General features: G+C 43.3%; 2 protein-coding genes across 3 annotated transcripts; both read right to left on the reverse strand.

The window, feature by feature from the left end:
• Positions 1 to 1,683: 1,683 nt before the first annotated feature.
• Positions 1,684 to 22,983, reverse strand: mRpL27 (mitochondrial ribosomal protein L27). Of its 2 annotated transcripts, none has more exons than XM_050176900.3 (3): positions 22,880 to 22,983; positions 4,164 to 4,369; positions 1,684 to 1,947 (listed from the first exon to the last, which is right to left on the reverse strand). In XM_050176900.3, the coding sequence occupies exons 1-3, from the start codon at positions 22,968 to 22,970 to the stop codon at positions 1,741 to 1,743; spliced, it is 504 nt and encodes a 167-aa protein (XP_050032857.2). In that variant the 5' UTR covers positions 22,971 to 22,983; the 3' UTR covers positions 1,684 to 1,740. The 2 variants fall into 2 exon arrangements, with proteins under 2 accessions (XP_050032857.2, XP_054925723.1); XM_055069748.1 differs by lacking the exon at positions 22,880 to 22,983 and adding an exon at positions 18,353 to 18,489.
• LOC126529297 (uncharacterized) lies at positions 21,136 to 22,873 on the reverse strand. The gene has a single exon (XM_050176899.3). The coding sequence runs from the start codon at positions 22,747 to 22,749 to the stop codon at positions 22,147 to 22,149; it is 603 nt and encodes a 200-aa protein (XP_050032856.1). The 5' UTR covers positions 22,750 to 22,873; the 3' UTR covers positions 21,136 to 22,146.
• Positions 22,984 to 23,021: the final 38 nt, after the last annotated feature.

Consider the following 23,021-nt stretch of genomic DNA (forward strand, 5'->3'; position numbering starts at 1 on the left):
AACTGTTAAACGTTATTATTTCGCGGAACCGTAACGGAACGAGAGTGCGCTGAATGCAAACCTAACGGGTATTTCTTTCGGTTCAACACCACAAAAATAGGCATAGATGAGTCATGTATGTATATCTCAAACAGATGGAAACGTGTGTGTTCAACAGCCAGAAACGTCTGTATGTATCAGGGATGTCATAGAATGCACTAAACAAAGAATTGAGCAGCAGCTCTTACTGCCTATGAAGGTGGCTTCAAAGCACTTCCAAGAGAGACAGAGATAAATTTATTGTAAGAGAAGGAATTGGAGGTCAGAGGTATGGAAGCGTGCCATGTTCTTTATCCCGTTTTCAGGCACACCTGCTTTCTTGACTCAATCGCACATCGTTTATTTGCTCTTTTTTATGCATTCTGTCCTTTTTGCCATGCTGAATTCAAGTGTCGGCATGATTGCTTGAACTGTGTGTTTGTATGAATGTACTTGTATGTTCCCACCCTGCTAAGATCTTGTAAAATATAGCAGTACTATCTATAAATAAAATAAAATGTTCAGGTGATCAAGGTGTAGCTGCAGGACGCTGATTGCAGGCGAGAGGTAACCCATGTACATGTTTTCATCTTTTTGGACACTGTAGTTGCCACAAATTTAAGTGCTCAAAGCTGCGTCACCTGTTATATCTTGTCTCATCAAAAATTTAACTGGTTACATGTAATTGAATTACAGTAAATGTTACACAGCAAAATATGTAATCCTTATATTACAATATTACCAAAAATATTTAATTGATGGCAAGTGATTAATTAAGTGTAGTTTGTTACGTACAAGTCTGGTTGCACAATGACGGCCAGTTTACAGAGTCGGTTTCGCTGTAGTTTATTTAAAGTCTGCTTTGCAGCGATACAGGTGTGTTATGTGGTAAAGCATACAAACGTCGCTAATGCGGTTTTGGTTTTGTACCAGAATTTACCCTGCAAGCAATTCCAAGCCAAATTTTTCCTTAAAAAAAAGCTGCATGATAGAATTGGGCAAATACCTTAACCAGACACTGTCAGCTACCATCACTACTTCAAAATATTTCTAAGGCAAGCCAAGGACAGCCATTTCTGATGCAAGATTTGGCATATGTTCCACACATTCCCTGTCCTGTAAGCTCCACCGAGACATGCTGTCACTCAAGGGACCACTACTGAGGTCACCACATAGGCCCATAGGTATGCTGACTCATCAAGTTCGACTTATCCAGCAAAGACAATATTAGGCTAGAAATAACGAAAGTTAAGGCCCATAGAAATGCATGTGTGCTGTCCGAGAGCTTTATCGGGATCGAATTAACCTGAGTCAAATTAATGGAAGTCTACTGCATATCATTACCTGGTGAAAACCATGAACCATGGCGGAGATAAACTTCTTTCAAAGTTGGTGCTTCTGTGGAACTAAATTTTTTAACATGAAGTCCCACAGGGCAGTGCAGTTTTGTGGTGTGGAACTCGCACTAAATTCATACGTTTGTCACCGGCTACAGCCCAATAATGCTATCAAATGGACAACTACCAAGACATGACATCAAAGTGATAATGATATCAAAGGGACAAAAACTGTTTACACATGGCATTAAAGCAATAAAGACATCAAAAGGACAAAAACTGAAAACACATGACATTAAACTGATAACAGTATCAAATGGACAAGTACTTGTAACACATATCAAACACGTTTATTCTGCTAATGGTAAACATTCGTCGCAATGTCCTAGATCTGTGAAACAAGCCGGAATGTCTGTCCCTGTGGATTTGGGATGACATGGAAGTACTTCTTGTAGAGGGCGTCCGTGTTTCTCCCTTCATAAAACTTCTGCACACGTGGGTGGCGGAAGTTCAGGTTCACTTTTTCCCGTGTCAGCATGACGCGTCCCTCAACAGCCGCAATCAGCGTCTGTCGACTGGGCCCGAACACCACCTGCATCCATGTGCATCCCTAGTTAGGCCTCTTGGGGATTCAAATCTCACACGTCGCTTCTAGTGATGATTAAAAGGGGAAAGTCAGACAACCTATACACTATGTTAGTGTTTACAGAACATATGCCAGAGATGCAGACACGAGCAGCAATACTGATGGTGCAATCTTGTGATACTGAGTTACACTAAAGCATGAGGTACTATCTACAACTTTCGTAACCATGTTCCACTTAGCTGCGAGGGTAAATACACTGGTAGCAGCAATGCTTAATATTATGCTACGAGCATGTTATCTTGTGCGAGAAGTTGTAGCGCAGTGGACAAGAAAAAAAAGTTAACCAATGATTATGAAACTCCCTAATGCAAAATCTGAGCGCAACTCTATGTTTTCATTCCGCGACATATTGGCCGGCGCAGAAAATTTGTCTCGTGTGGCACGTTGCAAACGGAGCGAAGTGTGGTGTGACTGCCTCGCTAATTGGGAGCTCGTGAGAGGCAGAGCGTGGGTGATGCGTGGGCGTGATTCACAGCAGCCACCACAGACGCACCTCCCCTCATGCAGTGCTTTGTTTCCATATATGGAATCGATAGACTTGCTCGCCGCATGCCTTATCACTGGCGCCATCGGTGAACAGATGACACGCGTTAGTCTGGCGCCATCTTGTAGTGATCGTCACCGCAGAGCCGGTCTTACACGTCGCTACACTTTTCTTCTCATGCTTTCACCATACCCTCCTCCTCCACTTTCCACCTCACACTCGCTTAGCTATCGCCATCTTTCATCCCCCGGTGTTCTCCGTGTTCACTCTTTCATCGTTCCTTTCATCACGTTTAGTCAACGGCTTTCACTGTTCGCTGTGCTCGTTCGCTCGGTAAAGCTGAAGCTCAACGCAGAAACGGGCGCCTAAAAGCTTCACTCTAAATGTGCAAGGTGGTGTGTCTTGGTCCATCTTAAAACTTTTTGTGCGCAAACAAACAGGGACGAAGAATAGGGGCAACACAAGGACGAGCGCTTTCCAACAACTGGTTTTATTTTTTAAGAAGTACCTGCTTAAATACCCACAGAGTATCATATGCGCTATAGGCGTGCTCTGTTGACTAGATCGCGCAGATATGTGGGTATTTAAGCAGGTAGTTCTTCAAAAATAAAACCAGTTGTTAGAAAGCGCTCGTCCTTGTGTTGCCCCTATTCTTCGTCCCTGTTTGTTTGCGCACAAAAAGTTTTAAGATGAATCTGTTCCAACTAGGCCGACTCGCAGTTATGCTGTCTTGGTCCTGCGTCTTTGTGGCCCCACTTGCTGCCTCCATGTACAGTAGAATCGCGTTGATACGATTCTGCATAATGCGTTTTTGGGATAATACATTCGTATTTTGCCGGCCAACGTCTCATAGAAGCAATGTATTTTGATACGGATAATAAGATTTTTGGATGCTACATCTTATTTTCTGGTTCCCTTGGAGATCGTATCAACGAGATTCCGCTATAAATAGTATAAATAAACCCTTTGCTTGAACATCTCCTGTAGCAATGCTACAATCACATTTTTGCTGCACCTATAGGAAATAAATGAATAAATTCGAAACAGTAGTGAAGCACACACTGAATGAGTGCGCCTTTTTGTATTTTTTTCCAAACCTATCAACCTGCCAGTGGTACTAGTCACATTAGATACTGTACACACACGCACAAGTACTCATGCCTTAAAAATGAAGTTTTACATAGGAAAAACATTGCCTTACTCTTATGATCAATGCTGTTATGCTAAAAGCTCACCTACACTGTTATATTACACTGTGACCATTGTGACAGATGATACACAATGGTTACAATAGCCATTGGTGCACTATTTTGCTCTAGACAAAGAGATTGTGGGTGAAATACCATGCTAGGGTGGCCACATTCCAATGGGGGCAGAATGCATGAAAGCTGTGCAATAGTTTAGGCGCGTGCACATAAACAACTCCGAACATTCGAAATTACTTGGCAGTCTTCCGCCGATTTCCAGACAGGCCTCTGAAATCACAATGGCTAGACAAATGCCAATCCAAAGCACTGACTTCCTGGCACTTCACACGCAAACAACAGCACTACCAATTTTTGTAGTTACTCGTCAAGAACTCTATGCTTGCAATATCTCTCAGTACAACAGCAACGTGTATGGATAAATGCGCAAATAATTAGTGATATCATTATCTTTCCCCTTAATGCGGTCTCACATTGAGTCCCGGGTGGAATTTGAGTCGGTTCTGCTTGACAATCATGTCCCCCTTGTGTGCGATCATGCCATCGTGGATGTAGACATTCAGTCTCTGTCCTCTGGCTGTGGGGCCCTGGCGGCAGGGACGGTTGCCCTTGGCGGCACCCCGCACGCACTGGAGCTGCACTGCACTGGAGCTGGGTACTCTGACAGATGGAGCTGCCACTAGAAGAGAAGGTGAGGACAATGTGAGAATACGTGCCTGTGACGGTATAGGCTCCAATCAAAGTTGTAGGCAGCAAATTGTCAACCCTTGAAAAGGACGATTAGGGAGATATGATGTCAAGCCAATAGTAACCGACTAGTATTTCAACAAGTTTTAAGTGTCAGTTTCAAAGTCTTTGTGAGAAAGAAGGTGATGTAAAAGTGAGACAGGCCAGGGTTTCCTTTCATGGTACCTAATGTGCAAGGTGTTAGAGAACACGGTTTCGAGTCGCCATAGACATCATCATTATATCTGTCTAGGTACCTAACTTTGTCTTCACCAACCCCTCTGTCACCTACCTATCACATTTATTCCGGGGTATCAGATTCCAGTCTGACACAGAAGTTGTACCTTGTCTTAATTCCCTCACGTGCAGACCATAGTGACATGGAGACTGCCACCTTCTTTAATGTCTACAAATCCTTTACGTTTGGATAAGACAACAGCTTACAGCCAATTAGCATGCGAGACAAAGAGAAATAAACCAAGCCAGTAGTCTGTCACCATTCAGGTGGCTGAGTTTCTCGAGCCAATGTAGACCATGACGAGTCCCCAAAAAGCCCATTATGGCCTTTGTGAAGCAGCTTCAAGTGGCACAGTCAACAGCCAAGCTTCTTGCATTTGATGTCACCAGGTGCCACTCCGAAGTAATCGCTTCGCCTGCTCCTACGTGGCCTGTGCGGTCCACGAGAACTGGCTGTGAATTCCTGCAGCCGTGTTGCCCCCAAAGTGCTGTCCTAGTTCCCCAACGTAAACTTGCTACGCTGCTATGTGTGCACTGCGTCACTGAGGGGAAGACCAACAAACAGCCACACAACGCTTAAACCTTACTAAAAGCTGCTATTGTGCTAGCAGTGCCCAACATCAACATGCACTATCTGATCTGAGCATTCAGCCCTTACAGAAGCCGAATTCAGTCAATAATTAAAGCTGAAGATGATTTTATTGAACAGCCTTAGAAAACAATGTAAAGAATGTAGAATGAGAATTTCGATTCTTGCCTGAAATCTTGTTGCTATTTGTGAAGTTGTCATTAGTTTCCTCAAATTCCTTGTGCACCCGATATTCATCACAGAGCACAAACAACTCTTGCAGGCAACAAACAGGTAAAAGAGCCAATGAGACTCTTGCACTCGCATGGTGATGTAGCCAAATCCCCATACAAAACGGCCCCATAAAGCTTCTATTCATCCTTGAAGACTTGCTGCTCAGGCAAGTTCAAGCTTATGGTAACAAGAAACACTAAAATGGTGGCATGGACAGGTACCTTACCAATATAAAATACCACTATGGGTGGAATTCAATTGGACTATCACTTGAGTAAAGATGGGCTGCTGAGGAAATTAGAGATTTGGCACTTCGCTCCAAATGTGTGACTCCTGAGCGCTATGCATTCCCATAAGTTATCAAATGCTACATCATCACAACTAGCTGGCACCACATATTGCAAAAAATAGGGATTCTAGAAAGTGGATTTGTCATGAGCGTCCATGAAGTAACATGTTCCGCATAAAATCAGGTGGGCTGCATCAGGGACACAGCCGCAGGTACATGAAACATCTTGTGCATGCTGCGGACAGTGTATGGGCGTTAGGGTACAGGAATGACGCAACCAAATACACAAGTTGCATTTATTCTGCATTAGGAAAGTTACACATGTAGCTTATATTACAGCTAGTGGGGGTCTTATGGCCTAATCTTGCAATCGTCCTCACTCCCTATTTGTAGTGGGCCCACTTGTTTTGCACAGGATCACTCGAACCCGCAGCACTCGTAGCTGGTCGGGGCTCCTTGCCTCAATCTCCTTCACTTGTGCACCCCATGGAGACAGAAACGTTCCGCTGCAGTCAGTGAGGTTGGATATTCCCCCTCTGTTTTTTTTTGCTTCCTGTCTCTTCGTGCCATTCTTTTAGACCAAATTTGTCACACGCAGTGGGGGGGGGTATTAGCCAAGCAAGTGTGAAATTTCTTTAACATATTGCACATCTGTAGGTTTTAGAACACCTGATGAACACCAGTTTGAGTTTGATAAATTACAACTACTATGGAAAACTGAGCTCTCTCAAATGTGACTATTCCTCCCACTAATTGCTTCTTTCCTTTACACGATGATGCCAAAGTGACATGCATGGGTAGTATGGTTGCAAAGATATAAGTGATAATACCATAATCTGTTTTCGTTGCATGGGTTTAAGCAAGTGACCATTTTTTGACCGCTTTTAAAGACATTTCACAGCAAAAACTTCCACAAAATAACACATCCAGTTAATAAAATTGGATACAACCACTGCTCGTAAAGCAGTTGAGTTGCATTTTTATACACGAGAGACAACAGATTTTATTGAATTCTCATACAGAACACAATGGTGCTACCTCTTCACATAGCTCTGTTGGTGCTATTTCTGAGTGTGGCACTCTTTCTATGCGGGCCTCCGACTCAAAGATTGTTGGCGCAGCTAAGCAATAGACCCAGAGCACTGCGAGCGGAATAATTGTAGGATTATGCGACTCAATATGTCTGGATTCTCTCAGTGACTAAGGTATCTATGTTGCTAGGTTTCTAACAAGGGCAATCTGACAATCTTGGTTGATTCAGTGCTTGCCTTTAGCGCTCCATTCAATCAGAAGTACCCTCTGGAAAATATTACCTCAATAAAGCACAAGCTGTGACTGGTAACAAAATGTATTTACACTTGAAGGTGAGGTGCTGAAGAAAGGTTCTTTACTACAGTGATGTCCTTTCCATATATTTTGGTAGCCCTGTAGCAATATGTCCAATTTTTCTCATTTTTATTGCATCAACATTTTATAGCACAATTTGCATTGTTAAGATGCACAATGCAAATGGTTTATCATTTCTTTTGTTTTTTTTTTTAAAAATATTGAACGAGTACAGCTGAGTAGGAAACATGCTCTCTAACAAAATCCTTTCCCCCTACAAATATCCGAGTTCCAAGTGTTGCCAAGACAATGCATTGTTGGGCTAGTTGTTTTGACATGGCGATGTTTTCCAGTGCAAAAATGGGACATTCAAATAGGCAAGACAAGACAGAGCATTACTATAGCATCACAAACGCTTTCTCAGGGCATCTTGCATTTGCACTTCAAGGAGTGCAGATGCATTGTGAGATTTTATGAAGCGACAGAGCTACGGAGAAGTTGTGACAGGTGGATGCCAGAGATAATAGAGGCAAGATAGATTGCAGAACTTGATGACAGCTGTGTCCGCATTCTTGCAGCTAAAGCCCAACACAAAGGCCTCGAAGGAGAGAATATTCCGAAAATTTACAGGAATATATAACTGTCGGAATGGAATATTGAAGTACATATGTCATTCTCTAGTTTCTAAATCCACGGCAGGTCCAGAAGAATTAGTCAATGGTTTCAGGTTCTTTACAGATATGGTATAGAGAGGAAGGCGCTGGACTAGACCTGTGTAGATAAAATGTTTATGATGAAATACGGCACTGAAATATTGTGAGGGACATTTCCAATTTAGGTACGGGACACCAATGATTGTGCCAAGATAAAAGCAGATGGTTAGTTTGATAACTGAATGAATGGACAGTTTTGTAGAACCTTAAAGTAGAGATAACTTTCTAAATGCCAGTGTCATAAGCTGAAGTTAGCAGAACAGGGTTATAATGTGACATAACATAACTGCCGTGCACTCCATTTTTACATTCGGTAAAGAAACTGAGGCACTCATGCAAGAGGTTCTATGGTAAAAAGACAAAACAGATGGCAATGGCACCACATGTGATAAAAATAACTGTTTATGGTAAACAAATGCAAAAGAAAGAACAAAAAACAGTACGTCTAGAAGTCAGCTGTGGTAATGAAAAATGACAGGTGTCACATTAAGACATAGGAAGATGACACTGTGAATTCAAGATCGAACTGATATAGTTGATATTTTATTTAAAATTCAGAGGGGCAGGTTACATAGAGGCAGGTTATGTGGGCAGGTTACTTAGTGTGTGCAACATAGTACACAGACAACTGGTGGTCTTTCACAGTAACGGAATAGGCGTCAAGGCAAGGAAAACACAGTCAAGGATTGAAGAAGATTAAAAGGTGTGATGAAATAAAGAAATTCACAGTCACAGGATGAATTTAGATGATGCCGGACATGTGCAATTGGAAATCACTGGGAAAGGCCTTCATTCTGTAATGAACATAAAACAGGCTGATGATTTCAAAGTATCACAAGGTGAGAACATCAGATGGGTAGCTTCCCTAAACCTCTGCAATGCCTTTAAGAACATTATCTAAAATACATGCCGTCAAAGCATTTTAATAGCAGTAAATATGCACGACTGTTGCCATGATAAGAAGCGCAACAAGAACTAAATGCAATATCATGGGCAAATGAAGATATGAATAAGTTAGGGCTAACTAGAACACATTATTTCCTTTCTGCTTCGGCCGCTTTGTGTACTCTCAGTATGATTTCAGTATGCACGCTTAGTTAAGGGCCATGACTCATAGCAGAGCCCTTGATGATATTTCTTTTCAGACAGGAAAATTCTGTGGGAAAGCTTACAATGTTGTCCAAGGGCACCTGCACTATATGCTCCTGTGTTTCTAGCAGTTTTGAATTGAAGGAATTAAAGGAAGAAAAAAAGAAAGCTGCCCAAAGATGACAACACCCCCCTGATAATAAAAGAACATAAAGGCACCAAAAATGGCACCAAAAACGGAACCAAGATGAGGGAAGACAAACGTGACACTGTGTTCATCTTGTTTCGTCTTTGTCCCGTTTTGAACGCTGTTACCTCAAAGTTCCAATTCCTACCAACCAGCCCAACTATAGATGCTACTCTGAAAATGTCTATGCAAGCAAGAAACACCACAATGAGTCAAATGCCTGCTTTATACATACTCAAAAGGCTTCAACGAAAGTACAAAACGTTTACTTCAGGCTTCAACAAAGCACCTTCTTGAGGAGACAGGTGAAAGCATGAGCTGAGACAATGAATAACAAGCGTAGATGAATGTGGACGACTGCCAACCTGTCTACTGTCCATTGTTTCGTCTGACGCTACACTTCGTAAACCGTGCGTAAGCACTTGCTTCCTTGTGCATTGCACCGAGACTTCAAGCGTGTAGATGCCACGGAATAAGTGCCAACACTAGCAGCAGGTGTGGCATAAGGCCCATGCTGGCAGTGTGATGGTCAGGGAGAAGTTCACCCCACAATTTATGCCAGAACATCAGCAACATTGAAGAAATAAAATTACTTGACTTATTTTTTGCGAGGCCTATACTGAAGCCACGACAACCTTTCGTTTACTTTCTGAAATGATTTAACACTTTCATTTTCGTGTATTAACACTTTGTTGATTGCTTGTCTCGCGTAAAGCACTTTTATGCTGCAGACTTATTATTCATGTTATTATTAGGTGTATTTAAGCCCCGTCATTGTGTATTACCTCGTTCCTGTCCATCGTTTCCTATTGTGCATGTAGTAATGGTGCACGCAATAGGCAGACCTTCCAACCTTGGAGTATGATAAATACTATAGCCATGGCCAAAAAATGCTAAAAGTGGTTTGATTATTCAAGATCTTGAATATTTATTAAAGATTTGCCCGCTTTGTACTGTAAGGACTCTGTCAACAGGCACCCTGCTCTGTAGCTTCAGTGAGAATTATCAGAATCATGAATGTTTACAAAGTGTATTGACAAAATGCATTCATGTAACGACGGCTTCTGTATGCAAGGTGGTATCACTGAGCAGGTCCTTATGATTGACAGGCCCGAAAAATTGACCAGCAACTGCATTTGCATCTTTTAGAACAAGTTTTGTCCTTAACTAGGCACAGATGAAAAATGATAAAATTATTGATTTCAATACGACAGTCATAAACAAGTTCTAAAGATAGGCCTTCTTGCAATAAAACTCAAAGCTAGGAGGTATGTATGGGGTTCTCTGGCAAAACTTATGCATGCTCCGGCGATATGCTTGTATAAAGATGTGAATAACATTTTTATTGGCAATTACAAACATAGACTAAAGTACCCTGTTAAAGCTAGAACCAGTGCGTGCAAAGAAGTGCTCAAGGAGTCATGCCTTATGATGATGAGGACGTTTGTTTAGAAAACTATGAGTGCTTGTAAATTTGTTACAGGTAATGCTACAAGAATTTCGTGAGCTAGAGCACAAAGCTTGGACCAATCCATGTAGCACTTGTCATCATTTCCATGGTTAGCTGGACAACTGCAGCACCAGAGTTCTCTCTGGTAATTTTTGTAGAAAGCTCTATGGTCGAAATGTCGTCTCCGAGCTGAGGATTCCCTTGTTTTCCCACTGATGATTACTTTATGTCTCCATCTTGTGACCCCTTTGTCATTGTTGGGAATCAATAAGTTTACATTGAAAAGCACTCTTTTGAAACACCACAGGTATTTCTGTGGCGGAAAAATGAATACTGGCAGAGAAACAGCTCTCCAGTTATGACGTTCCAAGCCATGGTGCCATAGATGTCAGTGTGACATTGCCAATTTTGTTGCACAGACACATATTTCGGCCCATTTCGTGCAGTAAAGAATCACAGATGTGAAATTCAGTCTCTGAACACTTTCTTATGTAATACTATGCTTCTTTATTGATATAAATTTGCTGCAAACAAACTCCATTAAAATCCGTGATATTGCGAGAAAGTTGGTGTGGGATTTTTACATACAACCATCACCACCAATCTTGCACTTTCTCTCTCCCCCTTCTTTCCTTTTTTATTTCTCAATTCTTTGTTCAGTAAGAGCAAGCTATTGGATGTTGCAGAACTGTGATTTACAAATAGTATAGCACAACATCTAACATGACACATTAGTATTTAACACTAACCTACATTCTCTTTGGTCTGCAAGAAAGAGGGGGCAGCGTTTTCATGTCGCACACAAATCGATGCAAAAATAAAAATAAGCACCAAAGGTTAGCTTGCTACAAGCCTTGCTATTTATTCACTTAGGATATGCTGTATTATTCCACCAAATAATGATATGCTGCTCTGAAACACGACTTTGAAAGTGATGAATTTTTCACTCTGAAAGCCTTTTTTGTCTTCTCTAAACAGCTAGTCAAATGTGTTATTATAGAGCTGCTGTTTCTTCGGAGACAATGTTTAAAATGGTCAGAAAGCTGCTCTCAACAGCCAGAGAATTTTAATGCCCATGTATTCGGTATGCATGTAAGGTTTTGTAGTGAATTGAAGCAATGAAACACTCGTATGGCAGTCAAGTACAAATGTAATTACCTAGAATTGAGTTTAAGTGATAGGGAGACAGGCCGCCATTGGAATATGAACCTGGCAACGTTTAACGCTAGAACGTTATCTAGTGAGGCGAGTCTAGCAGTGCTACTGGAAGAATTAGAGGGCAGTAAATGGGATATAATAGGGCTCAGTGAAGTTAGGAGGCCAAAAGAAGCATATACAGTGCTCAGAAGCGGGCACGTCCTGTGCTACCGGGGCTTAGCGGAGAGACGAGAACTAGGAGTCGGATTCCTGATTAATAAGAATATAGCTGGTAACATACAGGAATTCTATAGCATTAACGAGAGGGTGGCATGTCTTGTTCTGAAACTTAATAAGAGGTACAAAATGAAGGTTGTACAGGTCTACGCCCCTACATCCAGTCATGATGACCAGAAAGTCGAAAGCTTCTATGAAGACGTGGAATCGGCGATGGGTAGAGTGAAAACAAAATACACTATACTGATGGGCGATTTCAATGCCAAAGTAGGCAAGAAGCAGGCTGGAGACAAGGCAGTGGGGGAATACGGCATAGGCACTAGGAATAGCAGGGGAGAGTTACTAGTAGAGTTCGCGGAACAGAATAATATGCGGATAATGAATACCTTCTTCCGCAAGCGGGATAGCCGAAAGTGGACGTGGAGGAGCCCGAACGGCGAGACTAGAAATGAAATAGACTTCATACTCTGCGCTAACCCTGGCATCATACAAGATGTGGACGTGCTCGGTAAGGTGCGCTGCAGTGACCACAGGATGGTAAGAACTCGAATTAGCCTAGACTTGAGGAGGGAACGGAAGAAACTGGTACATAAGAAGCCGATCAATGAGTTAGCGGTAAGAGGGAAAATAGAGGACTTCCAGATCAAGCTACAGAACAGGTATTCGGCTTTAACTCAGGAAGAGGAAATTAGTGTTGAAGCAATGAACGACAATCTTGTGGGCATCATTAAGGAATGTGCAATAGAAGTCGGCGGTAACTCTCTTAGACAGGATACCAGTAAGCTGTCGCAGGAGACGAAAGATCTGATCAAGAAACGCCAATGTATGAAAGCCTCTAACCCTACAGCCAGAATAGAACTGGCAGAACTTTCGAAGTTAATCAACAAGCGTAAGACAGCTGACATAAGGAAGTATAATATGGATAGAATTGAACAAGCTCTCAGGAACGGAGGAAGCCTAAAAGCAGAGAAGAAGAAACTAGGAATTGGCAAGAATCAGATGTATGCGTTAAGAGACAAAGCCGGCAATATCATTACTAATATGGATGAGATAGTTCAGGTGGCTGAGGAGTTCTATAGAGATTTATACAGTACGAGTGGAACCCACGATGATAATAGCAGAGAGAATAGTCTAGAGGAATTCGAAATCCCACAAGTAACGACGGAAGAAGTAAGGAAAGCCTTGGGAGCTATGCAAAGGGGGAAGGCAGCTGGGGAGGATCAGGTAACAGCAGATTTGTTGAAGGACGGTGGGCAGATTGTTCTAGAAAAACTGGCCACCCTGTATACACAATGCCTCATGACCTCGAGCGTACCGGAATCTTGGAAGAACGCTAACATAATCCTAATCCATAAGAAAGGGGACGCCAAAGACTTGAAAAATTATAGACCGATCAGCTTACTGTCCGTTGCCTACAAAGTATTTACTAAGGTAATTGCAAATAGAATCAGGAACACCTTAGACTTCCGTCAACCAAAGGACCAGGCAGGATTCCGTAAAGGCTACTCAACAATAGATCATATTCACACTATCAATCAGGTGATAGAGAAATGTGCGGAATATAACCAACCACTATATGTAGCTTTCATTGATTATGAGAAAGCGTTTGATTCAGTCGAAACCTCAGCAGTCATGGAGGCATTGCGGAATCAGGGTGTAGACGAGCCGTACGTAAAAATACTGAAAGATATCTATAGCGGCTCCACAGCCACTGTAGTCCTCCATAAAGAAAGCAACAAAATCCCTATAAAGAAAGGCGTCAGGCAGGGAGATACGATCTCTCCAATGCTATTCACAGCATGTTTACAGGAGGTATTCAGAGACCTGGATTGGGAAGAATTGGGGATAAGAGTAAATGGAGAATACCTTAGTAACTTGCGCTTCGCTGATGATATTGCCTTGCTTAGTAACTCAGGGGACCAACTGCAATGCATGCTCACTGACCTGGAGAGGCAGAGCAGAAGGGTGGGACTGAAAATTAATCTGCAGAAAACTAAAGTAATGTTTAACTGTCTCGGAAGGGAACAGCAGTTTACGATAGGTAGCGAGGCACTGGAAGTGGTAAGGGAATACATCTACTTAGGACAGGTAGTGACTGCTGATCCGGATCATGAGAGTGAAATAATCAGAAGAATAAGAATGGCCTGGGGTGCGTTTGGCAGGCATTCTGAGATCATGAACAGCAGGTTGCCATTATCCCTCAAGAGAAAAGTTTATAACAGCTGTGTCTTACCAGTACTCACGTACGGGGCAGAAACCTGGAGGCTTACGAAAAGGGTTCTACTTAAATTGAGGACGACGCAACGGGCTATGGAAAGAAGAATGATAGGTGTAACATTAAGGGATAAGAAAAGAGCAGATTGGGTGAGGGAACAAACGCGCGTTAATGACATCTTAGTTGAAATCAAGAAAAAGAAATGGGCATGGGCAGGACATGTAATGAGGAGGGAAGATAACCGATGGTCATTAAGGGTTACGGACTGGATTCCGAGGGAAGGGAAGCGTAGCAGGGGGCGACAGAAAGTTAGGTGGGCAGATGAGATTAGGAAGTTTGGAGGGTCAACATGGCCACAATTAGCACATGACCGGGGCAATTGGAGAAGTATGGGAGAGGCCTTTGCCCTGCAGTGGGCGTAACCAGGCTGATGATGATGATGATGATGATGATAGGGAGACTTCAGAAACAGAAGGCCACTAGCAAGCTAGATCTGTCACACAAGTTTCACTCGTAGCTCATAAAAGCATGGCTGCTGGTAAAGTATGCAATCACTTACAGATTGCCAAGTAGAGCAGCATGCATACAAAGAAGGAATGAAAATGTGGTTAGAATGACGATGAGGAAAGCAAATTTGCCAGAAAAGGGTGAGCATGCATGACAAAGCATTTTGGGAGCATTGAGTGAGGCCCTTGTCCTGCAGCGGCTGAAAAAGAAGAGCTCACTATCCGAACATACATGCAAGGCTTGTGCTGCACAAGAAGTTGTTTTGAAACCCCTGACTACAAGAGCACATCACGCCTGCGGGTTAAAGGATGCCCTACACTTGCCACTTCGGCCGTGAGTGGTGCTTGTTGACGCTCCCGCCGGGGCTAATCTTAAACACAAATACCCAAGTAGCTGGAGAGATGGGACCATGGTAGCGCAATTGGTAAAACACCGTGCTCACAAAGCAGCAGGTGTGGGTTCGACTCCCACCTGCGACAAGTTTATCTTTTCTTTGTCCACTTTCATTTCTACATTTGAATTAAACACAATTATTTTCCCATAAGCTTTCCCTAGCTTTATTATTTCTTCATATGGTCGTGGCTAACAAAAAATTGAGCTCCTCAGATTTCCTTATTCTAGCTCGTTGCATAACATGAATTTTAAGTACAACGTACTTCTGCGTACCCCCACCCACTTTTATGAGCCCGGCGATATAGCCTCATAGCTGTACAAACACAACTTACGTGGTTGGCCCTTTGTCATAATAATTCACCTTTGTAGTCAGCCCGATGCGACTGCATGCAAAGCTATTTGAAATGTGATGCTATTAAATGTGATGACTTTGCTTTGTGTACCTCCGAGAGTTTTCTGAATCAGTCAAGCTAACTGGCTTTGAAGCACTACCAACATAAAGTAAGAAAGGAAGAATTCTACTACTGCTACTACTACTTCACAGCCACAATGCATTTCCCCTAAAAAAAGGTTGCATTGTAACTGTGCTTTCCTAGTACACAAGATCGTTTTAACATGTCCCATCGAAGGTAACATCACACACTATAAAATAACTTCTATTGTGACGTAACATGAAGCCTCAATCTTAATATCCACCACAAGGACCAGAGATGTATAATAGATCGTGTATTCGGATAAATTTAGTACAGAGCCACCAGCCTAACTGGTCAGAGAAATAACACAACAAACTTGTTAGTAATGTCAGATGCCGTCACATTCTCATAATCATCAGGCATGACTCCCTGTAACAATTTTTCTTAGCACACACTGATTCTAGCTTTTACAAGGTACTTCAGTCGATGTTGCCATCTGAAGCCAATAACATGAAGCTTAGGCTACTCCATCTTCTACACCTCATCCCAACGGTGGCTGAACCAACATACTCATAGCTCCCATAGATGCTAGCATCAGAGTTTCCTCTAGTAAAAAATATGCAGCTCACACACACTGTAGGAACTGGTGCAAGTAAAGCTTTCTATGCTGTTTGCTTTGACTACATTTAGTGGTGACGTTGACGGCGAATGTGCAATTTCTTCAGTGTTTAGTCCAATATGAGAGTGGTGAGTTGATATTAAACGTTTCCTTGCATGCACTGCTGCTATTTGCATGCGAAGTACACAGAAAACACAGGGAGACGTGTTTGCTCAAGGCGTTGTTGTGTGCCATTGTTCATAATTTCCGAGAGGGTTGAGCATTATCATTGCCTCACGTGGCACATCGCATCGTGAGAGAAGTGTTAAACTTTAACTGAATTATGGGGCAGTACGTGCCAAAACGACAATCGGATTATGAGGTACCCCATAGTGCTAGACTCCGGATTAATTTTGACACTCTGGTGTCCTTTAACGTACACCTAAATCTAAGTGCACTAGCGTTTTGTATTTCGCTCCCTTCGAAATGCGGCTGCCATGGTCGAGATTCAATCCACGACTTTGAGCAATGCCATAGCCGTCAAGTTATCGCGACGGGCAAAAGTATTGATTTGATGCGCAACCGCTTTCGTAGCGTCACCTAGGCCCTATGGTGTTTCAATGCAGCTTTGTGTCTGCATGCCCTGCGTCAGTTGTCCACTTGACGAATTTGCATGGTGTTTATTTTTTAGAAATAGCAGAAGCATACCGCACCTCCAGTTTGCCCGCAAACACTGTTTCCTTGCCTTCTCACGTCATCTTTTCCCTCTCCTGCCCTTTCCCCCTGTGTGGCAACTGCGAGAGTGGCAAGATTGCTGTTCACTTGTTTTGCGACTGCGTCGGTTATACCTATTCTTTTTCTCCTCTCCCCCTTCTCTCTACAGCTTTATCTACATCCCCTCTGGACTTGCACTTTAGTAGAAATGCAAGAGCGGCAGCTTCTGCAATGCTTTTGGGGGGGCTTACGGATCATTACAGGTGTCAAGAGGCCAAGTGGCAACACCCAGGGAGCTCCAGAGGGCATTGTGCACATGCAACGTAATGGAAAGGTCCACACGAGTTTCTCGTGTGAGTTTCCCCTCTGCCATGCTCCTTCCACGTATATAAACGCTCTGAACCACCCCTTGACGCAGCGTGCAAGACAACAACAGAAGCAGCAGCAGCAGCAGCAACGTAAAAGTGGAAGAGGCAAAGAAAGCTTCACTTTAAATTGCTTTACACATATTTACAGGGATGGCTTGTTCAGCCTCTATTTTTTTCCTAAGAAAAGTCATCAATCTGTTACTGCAGAAGTTTAGTCGATTAATTTAATTTGAACGTATCCTTCGGCAAACATTTAAAGCCCATAATGCAAAAAAGAGGTGAGGCGTGCAGACAGGACACAAGGACGCCTCACCTCTTTTTTGCATTATGAATCCTTACCAACTAGCTCAGCTTTCTGTCGTTCTAAAATTTAAAGCCCTGCAGTGTGTCTGTTGTCAAACACTCCCTGCAAAAGGTAGTGTGAGGATGTTCTGTGCATGTGGCACACATTAAACACCTTTTAGGAAAAGCCACACAGGTAAACAGCTTCTTTTTAATTCATAGCCTCCAGAAGTGACACAAAACTTGAAAATAAACCATTCACGGCAGAAAGTCGAATGCATTCTCATTGTAACTTTCACTTTGAGCCACAAAGATGTGCACTGAAGTCGGCAATGAATCGCTTATTGTTTTTTTGGTGTGGCAAAGGTCATGGAGTAACATGTCACTACAGCAATCTATTCTAAAAGCCTTAATAGCTTTCTTTAAAGCGGCATTGTACCCATGTATTACCATCTAGCATGCTTTTTTTCTTCATATTTGTGTTGCGTTATTGGAATGACTTGGTTGATTGACTAGAGCGCAAGTGAAGAAACTGCAGAATGTGCCATCTTGCTGCTATATATTTAAATATATATTTATCTGCATGTTTGCGAAATGCTTTTTTGCCAAAATGTTTCTCATATAACCTCGCATTATCGCATTCCCTTGATCACTGAACAATTCGTTGTTCGCAGAGAAGCCAAGCAATACAAGTTACTGTTGTATTGTTGGCTTCTCTGTACAGTATGTTTTCTTTCCTCCCTCCCATTCCTCTTACCACAATTGGGGATAAAAAGCAATCGCAAACCCTGAATAACCATTTCTTTCACGCTCGAGCTGAATGCACCCTGGTTACTGCTCAAGCTAGTGTAAGCTATGCAAAAGCTACATCTTCAATTTCATACAAATAAATCAAAACCAGAAGCAGTTACCACTGACAAGGCTCCATTCTCACAATTACATTGCAAACTGACACCATCACATCCGAGAATGTACTCACACAGGTTAGAGGCAACTGCAAAGCCCAACATTTACGAGCGACTGCAACATGAAAAGTGGCATTAAAAGGAGAGAGTGAGAGATAGGTATGGTCCCTTTTTGAAGATGGCTTCCTCTGGCATTGTCATGCTCACAATCCTGGCAAAGCACAGAGAGAAAAAGACATAATTTCGCCTAATCTGATGCACAGCCAGCTGCAAAAGTTTACGGACTGTGGAATTTGAGAAAAAGCCGAGTACCTCCTCGGCCTGGTATTCCAATTTCTAACCTGCACTTGCATATGTGAAAAATATAGTGTTGTATGGTTCTACTGGCTACGGTCCTAAACTGTAAGGAAATTTGATGTTTTCCAAGATCCCATGCTCCAAAATCTTTAGCGGTTTATCATACTTCAAGCAGTGAACATTCAGGAGTAATACACCAGATAAGGTGTCACATTTGAGGCATTTAATGCCAGCTCATTGGAAGATCCTGCTAAGGACTAAAGAAAGTGCACCTTATGACCTGCATCTTAACAGAGCCTAGCCAAATTCTTGTCTTTCCTGTCATGTTTGTATGCATGCAAGCTCATTCATGAATGAAATATAAATGGGGTAAAAGAAATGATTAACAGATAAAATAAAGTGAGAGGATTTCAATGGCACTTGCCAAATAAAGGTGTCTCATTATCCCCCCCCCCCAAAAAAAAGCTCGATGTATTGCAGACACACAAGTATTTCACCCACCATAAGCAATATCTTTGAATTTCAATGTTCTGCCCTGAATATTACCATTTAAGTTTCATTTGTGCATGACAGTACACATGCTTGCATATGAAACAAAAACTATTTTAAAGAGTTATTTGATGCCAAGGCACACTACAGAAATGTGCTGTGTGCACCTGTGATGCTAAAAGAAGGTTGTATGAGACATCACAGATGCTATACTGAAGTTTCATTCACTGTTTCTATGGCAACGTCGTAGATAACCTGGAATAATGGATTAGCTTAAAGCCCGACTTTTAAGGTTATGGCAGTGGTGCACTAGAAGGTTATGATGTTTCATGCAGCCTTCCTATATACCTTTTCATGGCAGCCGAGGCATATGCATATTGAACTGTGCCCCCCCCCCCCTCCCCCCAATCAGATCTGTGCTTAAACTCTTTTTGACTTCTACGTGCACATGGCTAGCAGTCAATTGCCACATGATGACAGCCCTCAAAATTTTTAAAATAAAAAAAGACGAGGTACAGATATTGAGCTCAGTATCGTTAGGATTATCCGTTTTATGCATATTTGTGGCTAACGGCAGAGGTCCTATAAAAAATGCACGGGGCACTGCAGGCGTGACAAGGGCTGCGACTTTGTAGCAATGCCTTTTCTGATGCTATTCCTCTTGGCGCTTTGTCAGCGGTCAGAGCTGCGCTCCGCCTGTGTTATCAATAGGATCAGTCGTGAACGGTGGAGGCTAAGAGTGGCATAGAATTGAGCAGAAGGCATCACTTAAAAATTGCGAACAAGAACTGCTTGCAGAACAGAGCAGGGCTCGCAAGAGTGATAAGATGGTCTAGTTGGTTCTTGTTCAGACTCAACATTGTCTAAGTGGAAAAGGACGTGCAGAGAGACAACATGACAGGCTGGACAGGCCTCACCATCCTCTCCGCTCACATATGTGCCTTTTTTCCTGCAAGTACAACGCTTAGTCCCAATAATATTTCTCGTACAGCACTCTCGGAGATGCTTCAAAGATGACGGTGGCAGGAACTGACATTTCTAATGTTCTGGTGCTTTTGACTGCTCCGAGTGCCCAATTGCTTGGCCCAGAAAATTCCTCTGCACCCAATTGGGAGAACTGTTAAGGTGAACACATGAGCAGATACGATGAGAAAATTTCCTTTCGTGACTGGCCTGGAAACACCAAGCTCTGCAAAAGGACTGGTTTCTCTTTGTCCACTTGCAACCTGCATTCCCACTACTTCCATCTGTAAGTGCAGTTAGGATGCCTCCAATGAGTAAGCTCATTGTTCTGGTGTGCTCCTTTTAAAGGGACCCTGGAACACCTTTTTAAGGCTGCCATTTCTTCTATTCTGAGTGTGTGAAAGAAGACAACACAAAATAAATTATAATACTGCATGAACCACAGTTATCAGTTGCAGAAACTTCGAAATGCAAGCAAAATAAGTTTTGGGTGACTGGAATTTTCGCTGCTCTTAATGAGATATCAGTTTTCCATGACATAAAACTGTGGCACCCAATAGCCACAGAGCGGTGATATTAAGTAGCCATAATTGGCATGCCATGGTTGCCAAGACCTGCTCAGTTTTTCGATGGCATCATTTCTATGGTTGCATCAGCTTCCGCAAGGCAGAAGTTGGCATGCCATGTGCTCAGCATATGGCAAGGAATGCCATGTTATTCACCCTGCCAGGACTGTTGGGAAAGTTTACCTTCCAGAAGTGCTGTAGTTCAAAGATGAAGGGAGATTTTACTGGTCAGCAGTTCAGATAAGCAAAGTATTGGTGGAAAAAAGAAGCAAGGAGGAGATACAGCTGAGGCTGTCACACCCATGGGTGCCTTTACATATAGCGACATGCTTTAATAAAGAGAAATAATATATATATATATATATATATAAAAGCTAGACTGCAATACATGTAAAACCTGGCTAGCTCAAACAGGCCCTGTTTCAAACGCTATGCCATTAGAAGTCATGAACCATCAGCTTGGCATGTTCATATGGAATTGGCCTCCATGGTTGTTACGAACTACCGCGTGGCTGTTGTGAAATTAGGCGACTATTGAAATGTCTGTAGAACGAAACATACATTTTTATGCAGTACTCGCAATATTGTGTGAATGCAAGTCGTACATTACACTTTCAATCAATGTTCATAGTGCCTCAGATCAACATTACATATGTTGTTTGAAATCACATTATGATGCTAGTGATGCTGCCCAGCAAGCATTCTTAGGCATACTGCAAGGCCTTGTTAAGAGAGGGTGCCACTGTACTTTAGACAAGGCCTGTACATTCAAAAAGACAATACTCATGGAAAAGAAAAATGAAGGAGAAAGGCACGCACAGTAACCTGACGTCATCTTCGGCCTAGACAGTCAACGAAAAGACATAGAAAGCAATGTTTCTGGGGGCGAAGCCATGGTTTCCAGGCCAACTTTTGCTTTACTTGTGAACCAGATGGACAGGTAAAACTCAGCGTGGTTGATTGTGTCTTAAGCCAGGTTGCAACAACTCCTGGCACCGGCTAATAAAATAATCTTTGACGCCTCCACGGGTTCTCTGCTCCGGTTCACCGCCACAGTGCGCAATTTTGCAGGGTCGACGGGCTCCCCGAGCCTATCGGTAATTTCGGCACCGCTTGACGTTATTCATTCAGGCGCGAAAGCGTTCACGAACTGCGGGGCCCGCTCGAGCTTTTGAAAACCCCGTCTAATGAGCACCTCGAGACGGTTGCTGTCTCTTTACAATTCACCGTGGCATAGGTGCAGCTGTGCGGGTGTGATAGATGTCATCCGTGCCCACCTGACGCACGGCGCAATCACGACGACTGTGCGATCACATCGTCCTCGCTGTCGTGGCAAATATAAGTCTGTGTGGAGTCATGCGACACGCGTTTTATGGCGCATCCAATGTGCCAGGCAACACGAACCACAAAGGCTGTTGCCGCGTCCGTTTCTTCCCGATACATTTTTCAGCACAAGGAACGAAAACACTCGGGAGGTTTGACGGTCACAAGTCGCTCTCACGTGTCATTTTTAGTTCGTCACTGGAAAATCGTTGCACCACAACTTTTTTTAATCACTCGGCTTTCTCCTTCTTGTGCCGTTTGTGCTTCTTTTTGGTCTTTTTTTTCTTCTTCTTCGAGTGGTCCCGGTCGGTGCTCCGCGCCTCCGACGTCGTCGGTTCCTTGTTGGAGGACTTGGAGCGATTCTTGCTCCTGTGCTTGTGCCGCCGCTTCTTTCGTTTGCGATGCTCGGAGTCGTGGCGACCGCCTTCCGACGCGCTCGATGAAGAGATCAAGGACGAGCTGCTGCTCGACGTCGATGACGACGAGGAGGAAGAGGACGACGAAGACGACCTGCGACGTCGCTTCTTGCTCTTGGACGACGAGGCATCGGCAGTCGCCGTACCCGATGTCGAGGCGGCAGCACGCTCCGCCATGATGCGCTCGCGGTTTTTGCGCAGTTCCTCCTCGAACTTGCTGTTCAAATGGTCCTCCCAGGCGGCCAGCGTGCTGGACCCCTGCTTCTTCTTCTCGATGATCTGCTTCACCTCTTCCCAGGTGGGCCGGTTGCGGCTCAGGTAGTCCTTGATGGTCGGGCCGCTGGCGCCGGACGGCCCGCGGAGGCGCGCCATCGCGATTGGGTTCATGAACGCGTACCGCGTGTCTCGTTTCCCCATGGTGCTGACGCGAGGAAGTAAGATCGGTCAAGCAACAGCAGGAGGCACAGTTCCGCGCTCCCGGTCGCCCGATGTTCGACCAGAGCAGGGCAAACAACGAGCGTCAGAAAGAAACAGAGTCAATAGTTACCTAGTTGCGATCCCCTCGCTGGTAGCGAGGAAATAATGCGCTGCAGCGCTGCCGCCATCTTGAAGGTCAGGAGAAAGAAAATGCGAAACATGCGCGTTAAAAGACAATTTAGAGTAATTAGCTTAAAAATAAACAATAAACA

This window comes from Dermacentor andersoni, chromosome 8 (assembly GCF_023375885.2).
Source record: "Dermacentor andersoni chromosome 8, qqDerAnde1_hic_scaffold, whole genome shotgun sequence".
Classification (NCBI taxonomy): domain Eukaryota; kingdom Metazoa; phylum Arthropoda; class Arachnida; order Ixodida; family Ixodidae; genus Dermacentor; species Dermacentor andersoni.

Bases quoted from the DNA above. Each gene is read 5' to 3' on its own strand.
- LOC126529297 (XM_050176899.3), bottom strand. From the start codon at position 22,749: ATGGGGAAACGAGACACGCGGTACGCGTTCATGAACCCAATCGCGATG.
- mRpL27 (XM_050176900.3), bottom strand. From the start codon at position 22,970: ATGTTTCGCATTTTCTTTCTCCTGACCTTCAAGATGGCGGCAGCGCTG. The intron at 4,370-22,879 runs GTAACTATTGAC...CTTCTCTTCTAG, and splicing joins AGCGAGGGGATCGCAACTAG to TGGCAGCTCCATCTGTCAGA. The intron at 1,948-4,163 runs GTGAGACCGCAT...ACATGGATGCAG, and splicing joins AATTCCACCCGGGACTCAAT to GTGGTGTTCGGGCCCAGTCG.